Raw genomic sequence first — 26,248 nt, forward strand, 5'->3', positions numbered from 1 at the left:
CGTAGACATGTGAGGAGAGTGGCTGCTCTCTGTACTGTGAGCATGTGTGTTTGTGACTCCAGAGACTTAGTTTCGCAGGCTGCCACCGCTCCAGTACCCCAAGTGGGTATCAACTGAAAGTGTGCTGTGATGCTGAAGTGAGAGGAACAAGGTCATGGTCACAAGCCCCTGTCTGCAGGAGAAATCCAGCTGCTCACTTGGGTACAAAAATGCCCAAGGCCCTCCTCTCTCCCAGCTTGAATGAATCTTTAACTGAATTGTCGTTATGGTGTCATACACACAGGGGAAAATACCAAGATTTATGTATTTGGGTACTGAAACTTTCAGGGGATTTTTTTTTCTCTTTTCATCAAATGAATTTTTGCCTTAACTGCTAAAATCTGCAGCCATGTGGAACCTTGAAGAAATTTTAGGAAGAGAAGGAAGTATTTTAAAATCACATTGTTCATTTCTAAGAAAAAACTCCAGAAAAACCTTTCCTCCAAATCCCAGAAGAGTGGTTAGCTCGGCTCTCAGCAATGGCATCAGTGAAACAATTGCATCTCCTCAAACCTCAGACAGGGTGTTAACATTGATGAAGGGCTGATATCCTGAGTGGGTGTAAGCTTATCTGGTGCAATGCCCTGAAGCCCACAACATGTGGTAGGTGAAACCCCGCTAAACCTGAAGGGGATGGCGAGTGGGGAGCCAGCAGACCCTCCAGTCTTGCTTTGGTTCTGGAGGCAGGCAGTGAGGAGGAAAGAGTTCTCTTCTGACAGCATACGAGGGGTCCCAGGCCATTCTGCAGCTTCAGTTGAACGTCTCCACCTCTCCTTGCTGAGTCATGGTTCTCCAACCAGGTTCCACAGCGATTTGAGGTATTGCAAAGCTCAGGGTTTGGGGTGACTATCAAATATTGTAATTCTGTCAGGAAGCCCTGCCTTTTAGACGACATTTAAGTTGTATTTAAATCAGTTTAGTTAATTCACTCAACAAATATTTATGGAATGTCCTTCATGTGCCAGCAGGGGATGCAGCAAAGATGGAGAACAACCCTGTCTTTGTCCTCATGGGGCTGGCCTGACTATGGGATACGCCTCCGCTCAGATTGGAATTAATTGCCCACTGATTCCATAAAATTAGATTTTTGTGTTCCCATAAAATTTGATTTTTGTGTTCCCATAAAATTTGATTTTTGTGTTCCCGTAAAATTTGAACGTCCAGCATTTCTTGGAAACTTAGAAGATCCGGCAATTCGCACGTGTCCACGTGGGTAGGAGCTGAGGGGCCTCTCCCTAGGCGAGCCAGCCTCACCAGAGCTGCAGCCTCCACCGCTCCCTTGTAGGTCACACCTGGCCCGTCTGTGGCTCCTCTGTTGGCTGAACGGCTGGTCTCTATCTCAGGGCTTCATTTGCTAGTTCTCACAGGCTTCTCAGCTGCTCCTGTGATTTTGTGTCCTTATTACCTCTTTGTTTGCCCCTTGTTTTCTCACCACACACGCCGCTCCAGATTTTCTTCCTTCCTGCCTTCGAGTCTCTTTTGTCCCCTTACCCTCTCTTTTTCACATGTCACATATTCCTTGCCATCACACATGAGAAGTGCAAACTCTTAGACCTTACTTTCAACTTAGTTTCTTGGTCTTTAATTATGAAACCCTGTCTCATTTTCCATTGAACATCTAAAATTATTTTTAAAAAACAACAGCATTATGAAACTTAGGTTTAAATTTGGGTTCCCATGTAACATTTTGGAGATTTGGGTTCATCGCTGTCTTGCTCAATCAGCTCTTCGCAATTTCCTCATGTATATGAGGATGGGTGTGGGGCGGGCCAGGGTCCTCTGAGGACCTGTCCAGCCCTGACATTCAGTGATGTGTTGACCATTGAGCTTATGCTTCACTTCTAGGTTTCAGAGGTGTGCTTGGCTCCCGACTAGAATGGTTTGCCTTTTCTCATTCCCAACATCTGCTATTCCCATACGTTCTAGAAATTGCATTCTGACATATCCTGTATCACGTCACTGTCTTTAATAGCCATATACCACATAGCTAGCCAAATAAGAAGCAATGGTTAAAAGTCAGACTATCTGGGTTCAAAAGCAGTTTCGCTACTTAATTAGCTAGTCAGTTAACGTTTGTGTGTCACAGTTTCCTCATCTGCAAAATAGGGTTAAAAATAACAGCTGCTTAATATGGTTTTTCTTTTTAAGTTTTTTTTTTTCTATCTATCTATCTATTTATTTATTTTTTTTGGCTGCGTTGTGTCTTTGTTGCTGCGTGCAGGCTTTCTCTAGTTGCAGCCAGTTGGAGCTACTCTTCGTTGTGGTGCACAGGCTTCTCATTGTGGTGGCTTCTCTTGTTGCAGAGCACGGGCTCTAGGAGCACAGTCTTCAGTAGTTGTGGCACACGGGCTCAGTAGTTGTGGCTCACGGGCTCTAGAGCATGGACTCAGTAGTTGTGGTACACGGGCTTAGTTGCTTCGCAGCATGTGGGATCTTCCCGGACCAGGGCTCGAACCTGTGTCCCCTTCATTGGCAGGCAGATTCTTAACCACCGTGCCACCAGGGAAGTCCTGATATGGTTTTTGAGAGGATTTGCTGAATACATATTTGTAGAGTTCTTCCAACTGCCTAGTAGATAGTAAGTGCTATATAAGTGTTTGATTAAATAAACTAAAAATAGCAGTCAATCTAAATCCCAGGACCCGGGACTTCCCTGGTGGTCCAGTGGATAAGAATCCACCTTCCAATGCAGGGGATGCGGGTTTGATCTCCAGTTGGGGAGCTAAGATCCCACGTGCCGTGGGGCAACTAAGCCCGCGTGCTCTAGAGACCGTGCGCCACAACTAGAAAGCCCACGTGCCTCAACTACGCAACCTGCGCACTCTGGAGCCCGCATGCCACAACTAGAGAGCCTGTGCGCTGCAACTACTGAGCCTGCGTGCATGCTCTAGAGCCCACGCGCCATAACAAAGAGCCTGCACGCCGCAATGAAAGTTCCTGCGTGCTGTAACTAAGACTCAACACAGCCAAATAAATAAATAAATATTTTTTAAAAGAATCCCAGGACTCAAGTGAAAATGCACAGAGGAATTTGTGGCTGGGAGTTGGGGGAGGTCCCATTTCATTAACCCAGTAGTTACGGTTACCATATTTTCTAAATCAAAAATCAGGTCACTTTGTCTGCAAAATATTTGAGTTCCACTTCGGACTTCAAGCCCTGTGAGAAGAACTATCAAAACTGGGTATAATGATGATGTTTTTTAAGACTTCAAGAGTCTTTGAAATTGGAAACAAACACAGTACATATAGGTATTAGGTACCCTCATATCTTTCAAAAGAAAAGATCATTCAGTATTATTCCAAACAAATAAACCTCTAACAGTTAAAAAAATTCTGTCTAGCACAGAATATCTGTTTAGGCAATCACTGATACATTTTCCCCCTACCTCTATCTCTCTCTACTTCGAAACAGCAAAAACTCACTCTATGCCCAGTTCTCACACAGCCAGGGTCACCTACAGTGAATGCATTGATGGTGGCCTGAATCATTGAAAGAAAAAGAGGGAAAACCCTGTTGAAAGCCTACTTCATTTCAGCCATTGTGTAAAGACTCTCAGTCTTATTCAAACCTCAAAACAATCTTTTGTGGTAGGCATTATGATTTGTTTTTTAGGCTGAGGAAACCTAGTGTGGCGAGAACTTTTGAAGGTTCACCCTGGGCGCATCTGCCTTGAAAGTCGGTGCCCTTTTCATTCTGCCCTCTGGCATGGTAAGGTAGCATCCCTGTGGTCCCTTTTCTGACCATTCACTGTTATCAGCAAAGTAAGCAACTCACTGCTGACTCCTTTCCTTAGCTGCTGTTTGTTTGCTCATTCTTTCATTCGTTCAGGGTGTGTGACCTTGAGAAAAAAATTCACTCTCCTTTCTCCTATTCTTTTTCATTGGAAACAGTCATATTGGTAACTTACCTTAGGATCAGTCTTGGAGGTGCAACAGAAAAGACTTTACTATAGGAAGGAAATGGTAGACATAGCATCTACAAATGTAATGGATCCCAAATCTGTATCTTCCCCTGGGAACCCGCAGACCTGTGGACCCCGCAGCCTCCTGGACAGCTCCAGGCAGATGTCTTGCAGGTCGCTTATGCTTAGCATCCATCAGTCAGCTGACGTCTGGGTGAAGAGGGGGAGGAGAGATAGCCAAGCAGACAGAGGAAGAAGTGCCTCTGAGGAGGCAGGTCCTGAATCAGGAAGGCGCTGGGCGTGTCTGAGGAAATAAAAGCAGTTCCAAAAGACTCGAAGGAAGAGAGCAAGAGGGGAACGGGTGGGGAATGAGGCTGGAGAGGCAGGCAGGGGCCAGACCACAGGGTCTGTGAGTGAGGGGCTGGGCCATGTCAGGTCTGTTCTGGTCCCTCAGCTACCATAAACTTGCTGAGTGACCTTGAGCAATTGATATGTCTCCCGGGGCCTGAGAGATGGAGTTAGCAACACCACTGCACGGGGATGTGGAGAGGATTAAAAAGGGACACAAGTACGTGAACACGTAACTGGCCGAGGGTAAGCGTTCAGTAACATCTTCTTCCGTTTTTCTTGGTGCCCTGTCCTTTCACCTGTGAAATGGGGGTTATTTGACTGACTAATTGTTGGAGTTTCTTCCAGCTCAAAATGACTATGATTTTTTCTGAACTGGTCTCCCCCTTTTTCCACCGTTAGCTCCATTCCAGACTTTTCTTCTTCCTGTTCTCAAGCCCAGGAAACATCACCTTCCCCTGGGAAAAACAGAAGCCAGCTTTATGCAGCCAGGGAGGGGCAGTTCAACTGAGACCTGTTCTCTTCCTCCACCACCCTACTTACCCTCATCCGTTCATTCATCTATTCATGTACAAGACATTTCGAGCCGCCACTATTGTGTGTGGATAGACTCTCACCCCTCAAATCTTATTCCTTTTCATGCCTTTTCATGGGCTCTGGTTGATTGGGAGAAACAGTGCATGGTCAGGAAAGCCACAGAAGGACGCTGGTGTATTGCAGGCAGCCTCCCTGGATTAAGGGAGGTGGGTTCTAAAAATCCTTGCACATAGACAAATGGGGCGTATTTGCTTCTTATTTGAAATTACTGGATACAATTGCCTGCAATTGGTCTATTTAATATTTTTGATTTTTCCTGTACTCTGTCAATTACCCTGATTGCTTCTAGGTAAAAACTTCAATCAATCAAGTTTTAATTTCTCTTTTATGTCTCTCCCCTAACAGCTGCTCTTCTCTCTTAACAAGAAAGTCAAGTCTGGAGCACGATGCATTGAAGCCCATTTTGGGGTATCAAGAATATCCCAATCTAGTAGTAATAGTAAATGTTTAACAACTGGATTGATGTGGAGGAGGTGGGAGGTTCTGATGTGAAGCATGAGGCAGTTTCTCTGCTATAAATACTCCCACTGTGGTGCACTCCAAGTTCTCCAGGCTTCCCTGAACGGAGTCCGGCAGAGAGGCTAACAACAGTTGGTTTCAACACGCCACCGCACCCAGGCCTCGAGACCTCAATCTTCATCACACTCCCTGACTTCCTTCCTGGTCATTCTGATTTCAGTTAATGGCACCTCAGTCAGCCAGGAGAGAGGCCTGGCAGTCACCATTAACTCCTCTCATCCAATCACTAAATCCTGTTCATTTCCCTCTCAAATGTAGAGTCTGTCCACTTATCCATCCCCACCGCCGGCGCCCTGGTCTGGTCTCCCGGTCCAGCCTTCTTTCACTGCTCCCGCACTGACTGCCCTTCTGGGTTTTCTCTGCCCTCCATCCTCACCCTGTTGACCAGTGTCCACCCTGCAGACAAAGTCAACCTACTGAAACTTAAATGTCATGCCGGTCTTCCCTGTCCGTGACCTTCCCTTGCCATTAGAATAAATTCCAAACGCTTAGCGTATCTTACCGGACATGGCCCAGCCCCTCACTCACAGACCCTGTGGTCTGGCCCCTGCCTGCCTCTCCAGCCTCATTCCCCACCCGTTCCCCCCTTGCTCTCTTCCTTCGAGCCTTTTGGAACTGCTTTTATTTCCTCAGACACGCCCAGCGCCTTCCTGATTTAAGGCCTGCCTCTTCAGAGGGGCTGCTTCCTCTGTCTGCTTGGCCATCTCTCCTTCCCCTCCTCACCCGGCTGTCAGCTTGCAGACTCCTCTTATCTTCTGGTGGTTTGCTGTCCTGTGTCAATTTCAGCGTGATTTGCTAGGAAAGGCCTTTGCCTGGGTGGCTCTCCTTGTCTGCTCAGTGTCTCCTCCCTTGAGGGCCTGGAGTGACACCTGTCTTGTTTGCCGCCATACTCCCAGCATTGCCCACAGTACCTGGCACGTAGTTGGTGCTCCCTAAATGTTGAATCCACTTCTTGGATTTCTGTGGGCCCCAGTTCCCTATTAAAGAATAAACTCTTACAGGGTCAAGCATGTTCTCCTTCCTATACTTTTTATCAGCAGTTTATCAGCTTAGTACAAAAAGTAGCTAATGAATAATTTTACCACTAAATTTAATCATTTTCCCCCCACAAGGCATCTTGGAAGATAATTTTCTGCTTTTGATCAAGTCATGTTATCTTCCCTAACCAATTTCTTTTTTTTCTCCTAGATTTCATTAGCTGTGATTCCCAAGTAATATATGGAGCTGTGAACAAGAGTGTAACTTTATACACATCAAGTTTTAAACCCTTTAAGGAGATTGTGTGGAAAAGAGGAAAGGATAAAGTTGTAGAATGGGATGACCAATCTGAAGTCAGAGCTTTTCTATCTTTTAAAGATAGAGTTTACTTAGACACTGTGTCGGGTAACCTCACAATCGACAAGTTAACACCATCGGACGAAGATGAGTACGGAATTGAATCCCCAAGTGTTAGAAATAACACCAAGTTCACCCTCAGAGTGATCGGTGAGTATGCCATAACATTGGTTTGTTCAAATGGCAGATTTCTAACTATTTTAAGATACTAATCATTGGTTTATGAGAAATAAAAATTAGTCGTCACCTGTTGTCAGGGTTTTCCTCTCTTTCCGGTACACAGGAGCCACTTTCAGCTCCCTTGTCATCCTCTTGGTGAGGAGGGGATGTGACTGAGGTCAGGAGAACAGCACACGTTGGGCAGAGCTGCTGGCAGCAGCATCCCTTGTCTTGCTGGGAATGGGAAAGGGATGTCGTGGCATCAGTGAGCTCAGAACTCTGAACCATGGATAGGTGGTGCTCTATAAATTAAAGTTCCTGCTTCCCCTTGCAGCTCACACAGGAGGTGGAATTTTTTTTTTTCCTCCTCTTCCCACTTTAAACTGGAACTGGGGATAGGATACAGGTTCCTCTGTGCTTCTCGCTGATGTTTCCAGGTTATTCTCCTTCCCTCATCTCTAAAGCACTTTCCTTGTTGCAGTCATCCAGAGGCTGATGGGTACACTTTAATGTTTCTTTTTTTCCCCAGTTTTATTGAGAAATAATTGACATCCATCACTGTACAAGTTGAAGGCATACAGCATGGTGGTTTGATTTACATGCATTGTGAAATGATTACCACGATAGGTTCAGCTAGCATCCGTCTTCTCATATAGATACCATAAAAAGAAAAGAAAGAAAAAAGGAAAAAAATGTTCTTCCTGTGATGAGAACTTAGTATCTTCTCTCTTAACAACTTACCTACATACCACACAGCAGTGTTAGCTATAGTCATCATGTAGCACATTGTATCCCTAGTGTTCATATATTTTATAACTGGAAGTTTATACCTTTTGACCACTTTCCTCCAACTCCCCTTCCTCCCACCCTCCACCTCTGGTAACCACAAGTCTGATCTCTTTTTCTATGAGCTTCGTTTTTTTCTTTTTACATTCCACTAAATCTAAAAAGATTTCTAGAGATTTCTCTCCTTTTAGAGATCATACAGTATTTGCATTCTCAGTCTGATTTATTTCACTTAGCATAATGCCTTCAGGGTCTACCTATGTTGTCACAAATGGTAGGATTCTCTCACTTTTCTTTTATGGCTGAATAATAGTCCATTTATATACACCACATCTTCTTTATCCATTCATCTGTTGATGGACACTTACAATGTTTCCATGTCTTGGCTATTGTAAATAGTGCTGCTAAGAACATCACCCCAATATTTCCTGATTATTTTAGTGCCTGGTTCCTTTTCACTGTTTCTGATGTTCCTGCTGTCATAATTCTTGGTGCTTTTGTAATATTTAAATAAAATTTCTTTCTAATATCCTGACTTCTTAGTCCTTGCTCTCCTCTCCTGTAATGATCTTCTCCTTCACTCTGTCTTACCTCTCCCCACAGATATAATGTAGAACTTGTCTTTACCAGTGATTCCATTCCCTCCATCACCTCAGTATCTCAGTTCCACTTCCTCTGCTGGAAGCTCAGTTCCTCTGCTCTGCCAACTCTGACAGTCCTTCCCCCACTGATGTCCTCCCTGCCCTTCTTCTGCGCCCCAGTGCCGTGCTCACTCCCTGGGCTCACTCTGTTGCAGACACACCCAGCTTCTTTGCTCCTTTTCTGATTGGTCGTGCTCAATGATTGAACTTTGACTGGACGAGCCCAGTCCAGCCAGGTGCGATCCAACGTTCTGTGCTCACGCCTTGTAGCTGCAGAAAAGCACATCACCTTGCAGAGTCCCACACTTTAAAATTCTGATGATTTACTGCAGCTAAACCCAATATGTTCCTAGTGTCTTCACTCACCCACTCCCAGCAGTTTACCTTTTCTCTCCTCAAACCTTGAACACCTCCTTCTCCAGACCCACTGCTCAGCTGAAGGCTTTGCTTCTTGTTTCACTGAGGAAAACGAGCAACCAGAAGAGAACTTCGACAAGCTCTCACCACTAGCCTATCTGCTTACCTGTGCCTGACCCTGTATCCCCTGTTCTCTACCATTCCTGTTCGGCAGTTCTTACTTTCAGCTTGCTGAGTTCTCATCTGGAGCCAAACCCTCTACTTGTGCCCTGGATCCCACCTCCTCTCATTATACTCAGGGATGTCACTTCTGTAATTCTACCCACTCTCTCCTTACAGTAATTTCCTCCACGAGATAATGACTCATTCCCATCAGCATACAAATAAGCGATTATCTGTACCATCATTGCAAGCCCTCTTCTGGCCCCTCTACTCCTCCACCTACCACCCACTTTTCTGCCTTCAGTTTATAGAGAATCTACTGGAAGAGCTGTCTACATACCCCCTTTCTCCTATTCACTTTTAAGCTACTCCAGACAGGCTTTCATCCCCACTGCTGTACCCAAACTCCTCATGACTTCCTCATGAATAAATCCAGTGACTCATTCTCCATCCACATCTTTCTCTCAGAAGTTTTTGAAATAGCTAACCACTCCCTCCTCTGTGAAACATCTTCACCTTAGCATCCGGGCACCACCCGACTCTAGTTTCCTTTTAAGTCACTAACAGTTCCTTCTCAGTTTCCTTTGTTGGTTCGTTCCCTTATCCCCTTGCATCCCCCAACATCTTTTTTTTTTAATTTATTTTTGGCCGCGTTGGGTCTTCGTTGCTGCGTGCGGGCTTCCTCTAGTTGCGGCGAGCAGGGTCTACTCTTCCTTGCGGTGCGTGGGCTTCTCATTGCGGTGGCTTCTCATGTTGTGGAGCACAGACTCTAGGCACACGGGCTTCAGTAGTTGCAGCACACGGGCTCAGTAGTTGTGGCATGCGGGCTCTAGAGCGCAGGCTCCATAGTTGTGACGCACGGGCTCAGTTCCGTGTCCCCTGCATTGGCAGGCAGACTGCTAACCACTGCACCACCAGGGAAGTCCCTCCCCCAACCTCTTAACATTGGCGACTTCAAGGCTTAAGCCTTGGACCTCTTCCCTTCTCTGCCTGCATTCACACCCAGGTGGGTGGGCTTATCACATGTCAGGGCTTTAAATAGCATTCAGTGCTGATAGTGCATAGATTTAGAGCTCTAGCCCAGACCTCCACTGAGCTCCTTAGGTGTTTATCTGACTGCCTACTCTGTCTCCACTCAGATATCTAAGTGGCCTCTCAAATCTCACATGTCCAGAAGTGAGCTCATGACCTTTCCCTCAAAACCTGTTCCTCCCCAAACCTTCCCCCTCTCGGTTAATGGCAGCTCCAGCCTTGCAGTTGCTCAAGCTGAAACCTTGGTATCATCCTTGACACCTCTCGTTCTCTTGAACACCATGTTCACTCCACCAGAAAATTTTGTTGGTTCTGCCTTCAAAATATAACCAGAATCTGACCACCTCTCATCATGTCCTCTGGTCTGATCCAGGACTGCTTCATTCTCACCTGGAGGATTGCAATAGCCTGCTAATGGGTCTCCCAGCTTCCACCCTTGCCCCTCTACAGTTTAATTTTAAACACAGAAGCCAGAGTGGTCTTCTTAAAACAGAAGTCAGATCACATCACTCCTCTGCTTAGAACTTTATAGTGGCCCCATCTGACTCTGAGATACAGCTAAAGTCTTTACAGTGGCCTACAAGGCTATATGAGATCTGGCCCCTGTGACCTCCCCTTGCTTTTCTCAGATGTCCTAGTAATGCTTTTGCCTCATAGCTGCCTTTTCTGTGCCGCCACCCAGCACAGCTCAACCTGTACCCATCTGTCCCCTCTCCTGCGTCACAGTTTCACTTGTTTTATCCAAGATGTGGGTATAGTTCTAGGCCTACTTCCTCTATGTTAAAGGGTGTTTTAGGAAGATCCAACTGGTGGCAAAACTCTGTAAGATGGTTTCCAGGGGATGGAGAAGAGGCAGAGTGCAATATAGCAGTTCAAGTCTGAGCTGTTTGATGTGGTCTCAGTGGAACAGGATATAGCTGGGTGAATAGCTGTCCCTCACCGGTTCAGCTACCCAGTATCGGAGACAGTGGGAGGGAGAGAGAATTTCTCTGTTGTTCACCGTTGTACCCCCAGAGCCCAGCAAAGGATTTGAATAGGTAATGGGCACTCAGCAGACATGGAAGCAATTGATCAGGATGATTGGGAGGTGGAATGCACAATTTAGAGTAATGGGGGGGCGGGGCTCTCAGACTGGGTGACTGGTTTGTCCAGGAGATGATGAACTCCTTTTAGATAAGTGAAGCTTGTTAAGGTATGCAGGCATCCTGTTAGAAGGATCAAGCAATGCCTTTGAAGAAGCAAAAATCCTTAAAAGCTGCAAGCTGGAGATTTGGCAGTTGTAGGGCAAGCAAACAAAAAGATTGATTCAGAATTTAAATTAGAATAGAATGCATTTTACGAGCCCCTGTATAGAGTTTGTAAAACTGAATTCGAAACATTTAAGTTTCTCTTTTTAAAACTTGATGAAATGTTTAAAAGTAATAATTTTTAAATAATTTAATTGTAAAAATTCCATGGTAACTCAACAAAGGTGCTTGATTTTGGTAGTGAGACTAACTGGATCGTCCCTAGGAAGCTCAGCAAAGGCCTGCAGAGGAGCAAGGTGCAGGGGAGGCAAGTTTCAATCAGGAGGCACTGAGTGATATTGGCCGTTAATGTGTTGACTTCAAGTTCTGGTTTGGGAATCTGGGTTTTAGCCTGTGGGAGTGGAGAGCCACTGTATCTGATACTGGAGCAGAGAAGTGCCTTGATGAAATATATTTCTGGAAGATTAATCAGATGGGAGGTATTTATGGTGGATTAGGAAAAGGAGACGCCAGGTTGGAAGCTACTGTGATCATCCAGGTAGATAGAGGTGTTAGTAGTAGATGTTTGGAAAGGAAAGAATCAGAAGACACTTCCAAGAAAGAGTTAATAAGATTTAGATTTTGCTTATAAAAATACATACGTGAATGTCAAAACGATTAGTCATACTTTTGTTTTTAGAAATGAGGAAGTCATACTTCCATGATGGTGTGTTAAGACTAAACTAATAAGACTCAGTAATCTTCCGGAGACACCAGACCCTTTCAGAAAGGATATTTTAGACAGGGGGATTTCCTGGTACCTCTAGGTTCAGAGCATCTACGTCCTTCTGTGTAAGTGAACATCTGGCTTTCCTCCTTCCCTCAAAGTCCCCTTAAAAATTTCCACCATCAGCGTTTAATAGTCCTTGCCCATCCTCTTATAACCTTTATTGCATGGAGGCTGGTAATGTTCATATAAGTACAATTAACTGCTCTATCCTTAAAAGGTCTGGACTGGCATATGACTTTTTATTAAAGTTTATGGAAATATAGAAATGTCATCAGATATGTATAAGAAATTCTCATTTCTTACAGAATAGTGAGCTGAACTCATTAATTATAAATCGACTAAGTTGTCTTAGGGCTGAAGTAGGCACATTTCTTGCCAGTTGCTTAAGGCACAGATGTAACTAACATTTGTTAGATTATAGCTGTGGTAAGTCCCGTCATGGGCAGCGAGACTTCGGCTGAACTAGGTCCCATCATGGGTAGTGGGACATTGGCTGAACTAGATCAATAAACTAGAATCTGTAACAGAACAGGTGAACTTTTCATCTTCCAAACTGAAACTCTGTACCCATTAAACGCGAACTCCCCATTCCCTCCTCCCCCAGTTCCCTGGCAACTATCATTCTATTTTCTGTCTCTAAGAATCTGGCTACTGTTAAGAACCTCCTATCAGTGGAATCGTGTAAGATTTATTCTTTCGTGACTGCCTTATTTCACTTAGCATAACATCTTCAAGGTCCATCCATGTTGTAGCATGTGTCTGAATTTCCTTTCTTTTAAGACTGAGTACAAATGTGATTTTGAATGATCCTGCTTAGGATTATCTGTGGTGGTTTTTCCAGTAGACCATGGGATTCTGAAGTGATTATTAGAAGAGGCTCCAAGTTGCTACTTGAGCACTGGGTTCAGCAGTCATTTCTGCTCAGGACCTGTTCTTGGCCAAATCATGAATCATGGCTTCTGGGCCTTCCAAGTGTCCCCTCACCTTCCTTATCCATTTTCCCTTGAAACCAAGCTTCGTTGGTGCCTGCCTCTGCCACGACTCACCACTCGTCACCCTGCTTACTGATAGCAGGTAGTCTGCAGTGAATACACACTCGTGTGTGTGTATGTCTTAGAGTTCCTTTAACTAAAGAACACAACTTGAAGGCGGCATGTAATGAATTATGTGAGCTAGATTAAACCTAAAACTTGAGGAAACGCCAAGCAGAAAGCGAAGTCGTGTGTGACTCAGGTCTAACAAGACAGGCTGGGTGTGTTATTTAACTGAGCCAGAAAGAAGTCAGGAGGAGAAGAGGGAGGCAAGATGAGTTGAACATATTTATTTTTTAGATTATCAAGTGGGGCTTGTGTTCCTTTGTCTTAGAAAATATTTTAAATGACAGCATAGTATCGCATCATCTTGATGAACTTTAATTCGCTTTTTAGTAGATGTTTGCAAGGTATTGAAATTTTATTATCCAAATGCTACCATGACCAATTTTTGTATATTCCATATATTTTTACATGTTTCTCAAATCTCTTGTGATTAGTTTTTGGTGGAAAGGAGAGATGCAAGAAGGTATATGAATTAATAAACCACTGACTAATGGGGTGAGCCGATGGGCTTTGAGGTTAAATTTAGAGGGTGATAATGGCGTGTCATGACTTCTGTCTTATCCATCCTTGCAACTCCAGCTGCCTTAGCCAGCAGGAGGTGCTTCCAGAATAAACCTGGGGGTGAGGCCTCTAGACCGACAGGGCTGTGACAAGTGCCATGCCCTCCTCTACCTCAGAGCGGGGCCAGCCCACAGTACAGCTCCTCAGAACCTTTTGCAAAATCCTTTGAGTCAGGTGTGCTTTGGAATTCAGCCTTCTTCAGATTTTAGAAAGGCAATAGATATAAACTGTTTCCTCTGTGTGTGTTAAGAAGCACTTCACTTAGTTACGGAGAGCCGCTTACTCAAGCATGGAAATATTTTTAGTAAAACATGGTCATAAATATTTGTGAAAAATCTTTTGGCTTTCGGAACTCTTTGGATTTCAGAATTGAGGATAAGGGATTTGGGGCCTGTATCTATGCTGAATTTGAGCAGATAGATCTGACCCAGAAGAAGAGAGAATTCTCTCCCCTTGGTGCTCAAGGGGGTAGACTGCTCGTCTTTTCAAGCTCATAAGGAAGTTGGGAGCTCTTTCTTTTCTTTTTTTTTTTTTTAAATTTTTGGCTGTGTTGGGTCTTCGTTGCTGCGTGTGGGCTTTCTCTAGTTGTAGCAAGCGGGGTCTAGTCTTCATTGTGGTGCACGGGCTTCTCATTGCAGTGGCTTCACTTATTGCAGACCACAGGCTCTAGGGTGTGGGCTTCAGTAGTTGTGGCGTGCAGGCTCAGTAGTTGTGGCACACGGGCTCAGTTGCTCCGTGGCATGTGGGATCTTCCCGGACCAGGGATTGAACCCGTGTCCCCTGCATTGGCAGGTAGATTCTTAACCACTGTACCACCAGGGAAGTCCCTGGAAGCTCTTTCTGAATTTGCAGATGAGGAGTCTAAATATTACTCTTTTCTGTACTAAACATTACTTTTTTTTTTCCCCAGAGTCTCTTCCATCACCAACACTGTCTTGCACATTGACTGATGGGAACATTACACTCCAGTGCATGATCCTGGAAGATTACAACACCCATCTAGAACTCATACAGTACTCCTGGGACTGTCCTTCAACAATACAGTGTCAGAGTGGCTCAAAACCATCTGAAGCGTATGTTACGGAGGAAGGTGATCTTTCACAGGAAATTCAGTGTATCATTAGCAATCCATTATTCAGAAGGACAACATCAGTCATTTTGTCAACCTGTGTCCCAAGTGGTAAGTGACTACGTGTGTCATGGTAGAGATCCTATATACAAGTGGGGTTCATGGACCTACATACAAGTAGTGGTTCATGAATTTCATACCACGGATGCAGTAACTAACATACATTTCATAAATTTGAAACTTAAATTGAGTTACAGTTTTCACAGACACTCTATTACAGATATAAAGCTAATACTTTTTAGTACTTTCTGTGTCAAGTACCATTCTAATACATATGTTAATTAATTCCATCCCCACGCAATCTAGTAATTATCCTTATTTCATGAGGAGAAACCAAGACATAGTTGGGAGTTTAAGTTGCTTGTCCAAGATCAATAGCCAGTAAGTGGTAGAGCCTGGTTTTGAAATCAGGCCATCTGGCTTCAATGTTAAATGAAAGTACAGACTGTGGAAGATTTTGTAGGACTGAAGATCAAGTTTCTTCAATAAATAAATTATAAGGGGAGTAAAAAGAGAGGTGATGGGGGGACTTAAAGTTTAAGGAAATTTAAGAAACATATTAATTAATTGCAATGTATGGACCTTATTAGGTCTTGATTCAAACAGAAAAGAGTAAAAAACAGGAGCAATTTAAACAGTGATTCCATGTTTGATGATGTTGAACACAATTTTTTAAGTCTGACGATGCCATGGTTATGTTTTACAAAGAATCCTTACCTTTCGGAAATACATACTGAAATGCTTATAGCTTAAAAATTGTGCTCTCTGGAGTCAAACAGGGGCTCGCACCTCTAATTGCTCCATAGCAAGTGGGAGGGGAGAAGGAGAGGGATGGAGCCTGGTCCTCCCCTTTAAAGATCAAGTGTGGCATGCGTCACTTCCATTCACACCCCCTTGGCCAGTCTGAGTTCATGGCCACATCTAGCTGAGGGGCGCTGAGAAGTGCCATCTTTTGCTGGCCATGTGCTCAGTTAAAACACAGGGGTTCTCCTCCCAGAGTGAAAAGGAGAGATTGCTTATCGGGGAACAGCAGATGCTTCTACCACAATGTACTACAAAATGAATATAACTCGTACAATTTTAAAACATATACAAAACCTAAAAAACTTAAAGAATGACATAAGCCGTAAAAACAGATAGAGGTTCTAATTTTTTTTGCACCTCATTGCTCATCTTATGTTCTCCCTGGGGTTATGTGCCTAATTTGGAAACTCTCGGTCTAAGCGAGAGAAGATGGTGTCTTGGACTAGTAGAGTTGGGAGAAGTGGTTCCGATTAGGCTACGTTTGGAAAATGGAAACAGGATTTTCTAATGGTTTGAGTGGAAGAAAGGTGTCTAAAAAGAAATACTCAGATGACCCCTAGATTTCTGGCACAAGCAACGGAATGAATTGTGTTGCTATTGGACTGGAAAGCAGGGGAACAGCAGGTGTGTGGAAGAAATAGAGTTTGGTTTGGGACATGTTGTTTGAGATTCCTGTTAGATTTCAAATGGAGACGTCAAATACAGTCCTCTGATTTATGAGTCTAGGTCTCTCGTGAGTGGTTAGGGCTGGAGATGGAGATTAGGGCATAATCAGAGTACAGGAGGCATTTAAAGCCTTGGGACTAGAAGAGATTCTGTGGAGGAAGCAGTCGTCCGAGAGGGGTGCTGAGACTGAGTCCTGAGGACTCCCGCATGTAGGGGCTGTTAAGGGCAGAGGATCCAGCAAAGGAGACTGAAAAGGATCACTAGGGAGGAAGGCAGAAAACCCCAAGAACTTGGTATCTCCAAAGCCGAGTGAGGAGAGAGCGAGCAGCTGTCAGTGCACCGGCCAGGTCAAGGAGGAAGAACGTCATTAAGAACTTGTATCCTTGTTGTTTCATCTCCCCTAAATCTCTGCTGTCCCAAAGCGATGACGGCATCTGGCATCATCCCGTGGGAGAAAGGATTTTGGAAGGGACTGTATCAAGTAGCGTTAGATTCAGCTGTTTAAAAAATTTTTTTTAAATATCAGTGACTTAAAAATGTAGATTACTTCTTTCATGCTAAAAAAAAACATTGGGGAGGGAGGGATAAATTATGAGTTTGGGATTAAAAGATACACACTATTGGGCTTCCCTGGTGGCGCAGTGGTTGAGAGTCCGCCTGCCGATGCAGGGGACACGGGTTCGTGCCCCGGTCCGGGAGGATCCCACGTGCCGCGGAGCGGCTGGGCCCGTGAGCCATGGCCGCTGAACCTGCGCGTCCGGAGCCTGTGCTCCGCAACGGGAGAGGCCACAGCAGTGAGAGGCCCGCGTACCGCAAAAAAAAAAAAAAAAAAAAAAAAAAAAAATACACACTACTATATATAAAATAGATAAACAAGGATCTACTGTATAGCACAGGGAACTATATTCAATATCTTGTAATAACCTATAATGGAAAAGAATCTGAAAAAGAATATATATATATGTGTGTGTGTATATATATGTGTATATATGTATATGGTTGGCCAAAAAGTTTGTTCGGGTTTCTCCATAACATCTTACAGAAAAGGTAAAATATATCAGGTATATCACTGTGCTGTATACCTGAAACTAACACAACATTGTAAATCACCTATACTCCAATTTTTTTTTAAAAGGATAAATGATGAACTTTTCTCAACTAAAAAAAAAATAATAATAATAATTGGAGGTAGGCAGCCCTGGGCACATTGCTACTTTATGCAGTTGTGTGGTCCAGCTCCTGCACCTTCCCTGCTATCTCAGGCAGTGGGACCCAGGGAGGGGAAGATGGTGTGTCTTACCCCTTTCAGGGAGACTTTTGAGAAATACCACACAACCCTTCTTGCATCTCACGGCCCAAAACTTGCCACATGGTTAAACCTTGCTACAAGAAAGGCTGAGAAACTAATCTTTTAGGGGAGTGGTGGTATGCCCAGCTGAAAATCTGAATTCTTTTATTAAAGAGGGGAGAATGGGTATGGGGAGCAACTAGCGGTTTCTGGCCAGGGGCCTCTCAAATCAAACCAATGGATTATTGCCTATTTGCTCTAACCCACCTGTGTTCCTGCTAAGAGGAAAGGGTGTGTGTTCATACTCTCATGCATTCTTTCGTTTTCTCTCTCCCCTTCCCTCCCCTCCCCTCCTCTCTCCTCCTCTCCCCTCTCTCTCCTCCAGGCTGTACCTGCTGTGAGTGACCCCACCCTCTCGCTTAGCAATGTGTGGTGATTTCTTTGCCATATGCTCAGTATTCTGCCCTTAGAGTTTTAGTAGGTGGATAGAGTCCACCTCATGAACACACATCATTCTTTTCTATTGTGGACACTTCGGTTGTTTCAGCTTTTTGATATTGTAAGACTGTGGTAAACATCTTTGTGCCTTTTTTTGGAGGGAGGAGAGGGGCACATAACTGATAGTTTCTGTAGGTTAATATCTTAGACATGGAATTGCAGGATCAAAGGACGTTAGTAGAGATTCCAATAGCATCAACTCAATAGGTTCATGGCAAGAGCTAATGGCTGTTCTTAAGTGTATTGACTCAATGAATGCTCACAATTACCCTAGGAGGCATATTCATCAGTTCCATTTATAGTGATCCCCAAGAGGAAACTGAGGCACTGAGAGGTTAGAGCGCCAATCCAACGTTGTCGCAATGATTTGGTGAGCCTGTAGGCACATCATTTAGCACAGTGTCAGCGGCTGTATGATGAACGTTTCTCAGTCTTGCAATGCATGGCTGCCACATTGCCCTGCCAAGCACACGATACCAAGCTGTGCTCCCACTGGCAGGACAGGATGGCTGAATAGTGGACTATCTGCTGCTTTTAATAAACAGCACTGGGCCAGATATGTATCAACCTTGTGCATATACGTTTATTTAGAAACACAGTCGATTCTCTTTATTCACGATAGTTATGTTTTACTGTCACTGTAAACACAGAATTAGTGCATAGTGAACCATTGCTCCCAGGGGAGATAGAGGTTTAGGTTCCTGCAAGCCTCCGGTCACAACATTTTTGGCAAGGAATCAATACAGAACCTTGCTTTATGTGTGCTTCTGTTTAAAGACACCTTATTTAATATATGTGCTTGCTGCATGAACAGTGAATTCACAGCACCACAACTGATGCCTAAGTGAAGCTTATCTAACACGTGTGTTTTCTCTGTAAGGCACACACAGCCTTCTTATGCTTGGGAACACGAGACAGCATTTCAGCACTGTGCTTGGGGGCCGTTTTAGACAGTGAACTAGACAACAAAAAAGTACAAAAATGTGAAACACATGGCACTAAATAGACCACAAATAGGGCACATGTCTACAGTACAAGGGCTAAAACACAAGGGCAGAGCATTGCCTTGAACCTCAGCTTGGGAATGTGTACATCAGGCAACACAGGTTTCACCATTCTGTGGCCCATGTCAGCGCATGACCGTGAAAGCGCTGCAGGTATTGGTTTGGGGAGTACAAATAAATTTTAGCAAGTGGATAAATTGCAAATACGGAATCTACAAATAAAGAGGATCAACTGTATCTCTGTTTTGGTCAGTTCCAGCTAATTGTATTTCTTTCTTTCTTTTTTTTTTCAGACAAGACAAGGCACAGGTTTGTGCTTTTCGCCATACTGCCAGCACTAATAGGTGGTTTGCTGTTTTTAAAATGTACGTATACTTTCTTTTTTAAAAATAATAAGTTTTCAAACTGGAATGGGTTTTTCAAAGGCCAGAAAATGATTAATTTGAAGATGAAAACAAAGTTTGAAATCTTAGCTGTTTCGAAAGAAACAGAACCTTTTTTGTTGTACTTGTTGTCTGGGGTTGCTGAGTGTGTCGGGTTCCCCAAGATTCTGCATTATCTTGAGGTGGAATGAATCCTTGGGCCATAGAGAGCTGTACAGGAGTGGGAACACAGACGAATATACTTAGGACTGTTCCACAGCCTCATATCTGTGGCCCACCTCAACATATAGTTATACTTCTGGTCTCAAGCCAGATTTTGCAAAAAAACCTCTTACTCTTGACTGCCATGGTCATAATTTTCATGACTTATAGCCCAGAAGGAGGTCCCAGGTAGGAAGGAGCATTTGTTGAGTCAGGTGACATGGAGTGGGTAAAATGACCTGGTATTACCTGTGTTGCCTTCCTGAGCCTTCCTCAGTCTCCAGAAAGGAACCCATATGCCCTGGAGAACTGGTAACCTCATCCCAGCCTGTTCTTTCCTGGTGTCAAGAAACCCCTCCTCAAGTCCCAGAGGATGTTGACTAGGCTGTAAATTTCAGAGTAGAGGTTCTTGAAGCCCCATCAGTTTCTATATCAGCCTTCACCAAAAGGAAATTTCCGAGACTGATTTGTCACTCTCACAGGGAATGTTGAAGAGGAAGCTTTCTGCAAGGTGATGGCATCCGGGGTCCATGTCATTTCACAGTCATGTCTTGAATCAAGTTCACAGACTAGATTTAAGTTTCCCTAGACCTGCACTGTTCAATACAGTGGGTACTAGCCACGTACAGTGATCTAAATATAAATTTTAATTAATGAAGATTAAATAAAATTTAATATTTAGTTTCTCAGTCATACTAGCCACATTTCAAGGGCTCAGTAGCCACAGATGGCTAGTGGCTACCATGTGAGACCAAATAGAGAACAATTCCATCATTGCAGAAAGTTCTGTTGGTCAGTGCTGACCTAGACTTTTTTGGGGTATTGGCACTAGAATATGATTTCCCAAAGGTTCCATTTCTATGTTATAGGTTTCAAATACCACGAAGATCCCTAAGTTATAGATTACCAGTCAACTGAATCTCCTCCAAACAAGTTATAAAAAAATCAGCTGAAGAAAGTTTTAAGCCATCATTACCAATACGTAAAACATTTGGGGAGCTCAGGTGTTCTTTTTAAAAAGTTATTTTTAATCCCCAAATAGCGATATTATAGTTAATCATCTCCTTAACAGATTGGTCCCCAGAAACCAAAATAATTTTCCACTCATGTGTTTTTCTTGGGAGGGAGTGGGGGTGTCTACCACCAGAACTCCTGAACCAGAGAAAAGTAGCACTGAAGACTTTTCTGTCTGATTTAACTTATTAAAAAAAAAAAAAGTTTGGGCTTCCCTGGTGGCGCAGTGGTTGAGAGTCCGCCTGCCGATGCAGGGGACACGGGTTTGTGCCCCGGTCCGGGAAGATCCCACATGCCGCGGAACGGCTGGGCCCGTGAGCCATGGCTGCTGAGCCTGCGCGTCCAGAGCCTGTGCTCCACAACGAGAGAGGCCACAACAGTGAGAGGCCTGCGTCCGTGTACCGCAAAAAAAAAAAAAAAAGTTTATTCAGTGGAGGGAAACTTACACCAGTGATCACTACTGGTAGCACCATATAACCTGGAAAAACAAATTGTTCTAAGAAATAATTACTTCAGCAAGCATCTCAACCCTAAAGCCATTAATTGGGAAAGTGAGGCATTTGGCATGGAGCCTTCAGAAGGGGAGAGAGTTGAATGTAAACAGCTCCATCGGCTAGTTGTAGTTGACACTTTTACAAGCTCAGTCAAGCCTGTGGACTTGGCTTCTGGACCATTGGCATGGCTCCAGGCTAGCTGATGCCTTCGATGGGGAGGAAACTGATGCATACACGTGGGACCGTATCTTAACGTCCAAACCGGTGCTGTCCAAAATGGTAGCCACGAGCCACATGTGGCTGTTGAACCCTTGAAACAGGAGAGTCCAAATTGAGATGTGCCATCAGTATAAAATAGACACCGGGTTTGTAAGACTTCTTATTAAAAAAGGAATGTAAAGTATCTCATTAATAATGTTTATATTGATTACACGTTAAAATAGTATCTTTGATTTGTTGGGCTAGTCAATAAAATGTATCATGAAAATTAATTTCATCCATTTCTTTTTTTTAAATATAATTGCTCTCCTACTATTTTTATTTTATTTTATTTATTTTACTTTATTTTATTTTATTAATGTTTTGGCTGTGCTGCGTGGCATGCGGGATCTTAGTTCCCCAACCAGGGATTGAACCCGTGCCGCCTGCAGTGGAAGCACAGAGTCTTAACCGCTGGACCGCCAGGGAAGTCCCCATCCATTTCTTTTTACTGTGTAATGTGGCTACTAAGCATTTTAAATTACTTACGTGGCTCACATTATATCCCTATCAGGCAGCGCTGGTCCAGAACATTCCAGCCTTCCCTCCATCTTTAGCTTTATGCACAAGCTGCTATAGAAAACAACGTTCGTCAACAGTTTTTGGTTTTCTATCATCTGATGACCAGTTTTTGAACAACTCTTTGGCCCAACTCTATGGCCAATTTGATGCAAGCATTTAGGAGAGTAGGAGATACCAGCTCGACAGGGCTCTGCTTTAGAATTTTCCCAGTTCAGGCCTCTAGCCAGCAACTCCAGATTCCAGCTTTTCTTTTCAGCTCTTTAACTGAGATGCAAATGTCTTCATTTGTAGGTTTTCTGGGACGCCCATAGCAGATAAACACGGAGAACTAGGTAAGTGTCCTGTAGACTGCTCAGTGGGTGCATTGTGTATCGTGCACTAGAAGCAGAACAGCCTGATGTAGAGGGCCTGTTCCTTGGGGAGCCAGATTCTACTTATCTGTCAGTTAGTTGCCTTGAACAGTAACAAGTTACATCAGCAGATATACTCACCACGGTTCATTAAGCACCAAATGGCGACTTCCCATGTAACATCTCATTGAACCCTCTCAGTGAGCTTTGCGAGGGGGTATCTTTACAGCTTGTTTAGAGACAGCAAACGTGAGACTCGGAGAAGTCAGGTCCCATCGCTCATAAATGTAGAGCTGGGATTCAAATCTAGGTCTTCAGACTCCTAGAGTTATCCTGTTACCCACCACAATCTGCTCCCTCCTTCTCCCATCCCAGGAAAATCGAGCCAAGGATAGGGTTCACTTCAGGAGCCAGGGTCAGAGCTGGGCCCGTATCGTGAACAAAAGATAGGATCCAAACACAATGAACGGTGGCGGTGGGTGAAGTCAGTTGCCGTAAGGAGGCTCCAGAAGGCCCCGTCCTGGCAGAGTCCCCGTGGTCAGGAGGCAGGGGCCCACGAGCCGGGCTTTGAGGGATGAAGGGAAGAGTAAAGGCCCGGGGCTGTAAAAGGCAGGGTAGGGGGTGGCAAGTCATCCCTCTTGGGGGCAGCGTATGTTGGTGGGATAGAGGTTGAGCCAGGCCAAGATATTGAGAGAGAGTTGCCAAGAGGTTGGGTGATTTTTTTCTGGGAAACCACTGAGGATTGATTGATTGATTTGATTTATTTTTGGCTGTGTTGGGTCTCCGTTGCTGCGTGTGGGCTTTCTCTGGTTGCGGCAAGCGGGGGCTTCTCTTTGCGGTGGCTTCTCTCGTTGCGGAGCACGGGCTGTAGAGCGCAGGCTCGGTAGTTGCGGCTCATGGGCTCAGTTGCTCCGCGGCATGTGGGATCTTCCCCAACCAGGGATCGAACCCGTGTCCCCTGCATTGGCAGGTGGATGGATTCTTAACCACTGTGCCACCAGGGAAGTCCCCACTGAGGATTTTTGAGCAGAGCTATGCTTTGGAAAGATCTCTCTGCTGGTAAAGCATAGGGTGAATTAATAGACAAGAGGCTAGAGATGGGGACACTGGTTGGTGGTTAAATGAAATAATCCAGCCAAGCAGAGGAGAGGTTGAATCGGGGTGGTCATGGCAGAAATGAAGGAGGGCTAGGTTTCAGAGAAAGTACGGATATCGTATGAACAAAGTCTCAGCGGAGAGTGTAGTCTGGTGCCAGACTCCCTGGGGTTAAATGGCAGCTCTGTCTCTCACAGCCCTCGGACAAGTCAATTAAACTCTTTGCCACCTCAGTTTTCTTCTGTGGACAATGGGCATAACAATAGTATAGAAATCACAACGATAGTGTAGGTAATAATAGCAGAGAAATAATATGTACAAACAAGTTATTGTAAGCAAAATACTTAGAAGAGTGACGGGCTCATAATGGTGCTCAGTAAATGTTAGCTATTATGGTTATGATTATTCTTCAAGAAAGGAGCCAAGGGGCTTCCCTGGCAGAGCAGTGGTTAAGAATCCACCTGCCACTGCAGGGGACACGGGTTCGAGCCCTGGCCCGGGAAGATCCCACGTGCCGTGGAGTGAGTAAGCCTATGAGCCACAACTACTGAAACCCGCGTGCCTAGAGCCTGTGCTCTGCACCAAGAGAAGCCACCACAATGAGAAGCCCACGCACCACAATGAAGAGCAGCCCCCGCTCGCCACAACTAGAGAAAGCCCACGCACAGCAACGAAGACCCAACACAGCCAAAAATAAAAATGAATTAATTGATTGACTAAAGAAAGAAAGAAGCCAAAAGGGACAGGAATTCTGACCCTTGGCAGCATGGCAGGCACAACGGAGGACTCAGGCGGGGCCCTTGTTTGGGAAGGTGAACTTGTGCTCTGACAGGCTGAGTCTGGGGTGCGGGCACATCACGTGGATAGGGGCGTCCAGCATATTGGAGAAGTGGCTTTAGGGGCTGGGGTTACAGGTTGGGGAGCATCTTCGTCAGAACAGTGATGGATTCCCTGAGCATTTGAGGTCACCAAGAAAGAGAAGCTGAAGGCCTTCGAGTGGCGGGCGAGGCAGAGGAGCCAGGAGGAGACCCAGGCGGCTCCCTGTTAGGGGTCCGAGGGGGAGGCGACGTGCTAGAGCTGCAAGGAGGCAAAGCGGGAGGCAGCGGTCGAGACCTTTCGCTTGGTTGAACGAGTTGCTGACTTTCATGAAAGCCCCTGGGTGAGTGGTTGGAGTGGAGGGATCGCAGCACAGCAGTGAGGGTCTGGGGGCAGTCAGACCAATGGGTGGGCTTGGGAGGCTTCCTTTCTCCCCAGCTGCCAGCCAGGACAGTGACCAGGTCACCCGGGAAGTCAGTTGCAGCAGAAGGCCTGGGGCAAGGGGTTCTAGGGGACAGCTCAGCCAGCTTCAGGGTGCAAAGTGGGCAGCGGTAGTGAGTCTGCGAGGGGTTGATGGTCCAGGAGGCCCCATGGAGAGGGGTTGGAGAGGAGTCAGGTAGCCATGGATGAGGTGAGGGGCAGGTGTGCTAGCAGTGTGGGGAGAGGTAGAAGACCTGGGGGTTATGGTCAGAGGTGGGGCGTTTCGGATTTGAAGTAATGTGTGTGAGGGCAGGTGACGGTGAGATCGGAGGAGTGCCTCTGCTGAGATCCACTTGGTAGCAGTGGAGGCATGGCCATCACAGACAGTGACGGGGAATGTTGTTCATGGGAGCGCTGTCATCCCGGGCCACTGAGAAAGGTGACGGGGTATCCCAGAACTCACTCCTTTCCCTTGCTCCTTTATTCATTCAGCAAATAACTTACGGAGATTACTAGATGTCAGGCACTGTGTTAGCCCGTGGCTTGAGATCAGTGTACCCAGTGAGGCTAGACATTGTGTGGGATTCAGAGAAAGCATATATTAAAGCTCCTACCCTGAGGAGCTTATGGTCACAGTGGGGAGAATGGATGAGTGTGTAAGAAACAGAAAGACAGGCAAGAAGCACATGGTGATGGGCTGGAATGGATGGTCAGGGCTGGGCAACCAACAAGGGGGAGGTGAAGAGGCCAGAATAATCATGAAGATTTTGAAAGGAGTACGATGTGAGCTAGATCTTCAAAGCAAGAGCAGAGTGGAAAAGGCATTCCAGCTGGGAGAATCAGCAGAGACACGGAGGGGAACGCAACCTGTCGTGGTTATTTGATAAAGACGTCAACCTGCTTAGCATCAAGTTGAAGAAATGGCAAAAGAGACAATATTTGCAAGAAAAATTTTGGAAGTCAAGGGCGTTAAAATCAAGTGATATGGGAGTAGGGGGTCATTGTAGGTTCTGGAGCAGGAGAGTTTTGCGTGAAAAACATTGCTTTGGAATGATGAGCTAGGAAAGTAAACCTGACTTCTTAAGGTAACATCCCAGGGAGAAACCTAGGTAGGATGGGGTTGGGTGTGGGAGAGGAGCTTACTTTCCTTGGCGTATTTTTGTTTGCTATTCAGATTTTGTACTTTGTGTGTTTCCTACCCTATTTAATAATACTCTTTAGATTTAAAGAGCCCACTGTGGCTGCAGGGGGAAGTTCCCTCAACTCAGTTATTAAAGGGTTACAGATATGATGGAGAGGCAGGGCTTGGGAGAGGAGCTGGGGAGGGGCAAGCACAACCAGGAAGAAATGTGAACTTGTCACATCTCCGTAAGACCAGTGTCAGGAAGAGCTAACCCCAATTAAAAATACCTGAGGGGGACTTCCCTGGTGGCGCAGTGGTTGAGAGTCCGCCTGCCGATGCAGGGGACACGGGTTCGTGCCCCGGTCCGGGAAGATCCCACATGCCGCGGAGCGGCTGGGCCCGTGAGCCATGGCCGCTGAGCCTGCGCTCCGCCATGGTAGAGGCCGCAACAGTGAGAGGCCTGCGTACCGCAAAAAAATATATATATCTGAGGGCAACCAAGTAAATATCAGATATCTGAGGGAAGTTGGGTGTGATATTACACTTCTCACCAAGACAGTGCTGGTATTCTTCACTTTTGGTAAATGTCTGGAAAACAGAGCCAACCAAATTAAAAAGGGAGCCGAGTCCCC

General features: G+C 45.2%; 1 protein-coding gene across 1 annotated transcript in view; it reads left to right on the forward strand.

Moving 5' to 3' along the window:
• The window catches only part of CD58 (CD58 molecule), a 48,039-nt gene that overhangs the window by 15,673 nt on the left and 6,118 nt on the right, over positions 1 to 26,248 (forward strand). The window contains exons 2-5 of the mRNA XM_033862899.2: positions 6,594 to 6,890; positions 14,462 to 14,731; positions 19,234 to 19,305; positions 22,104 to 22,144. Coding sequence (XP_033718790.2) covers positions 6,594 to 6,890; positions 14,462 to 14,731; positions 19,234 to 19,305; positions 22,104 to 22,123 — 659 coding nt within the window. The 3' untranslated portion in view covers positions 22,124 to 22,144. The remainder of the gene's footprint in view (positions 1 to 6,593; positions 6,891 to 14,461; positions 14,732 to 19,233; positions 19,306 to 22,103; positions 22,145 to 26,248) is intronic.

This window comes from Tursiops truncatus, chromosome 1 (assembly GCF_011762595.2).
Source record: "Tursiops truncatus isolate mTurTru1 chromosome 1, mTurTru1.mat.Y, whole genome shotgun sequence".
Classification (NCBI taxonomy): domain Eukaryota; kingdom Metazoa; phylum Chordata; class Mammalia; order Artiodactyla; family Delphinidae; genus Tursiops; species Tursiops truncatus.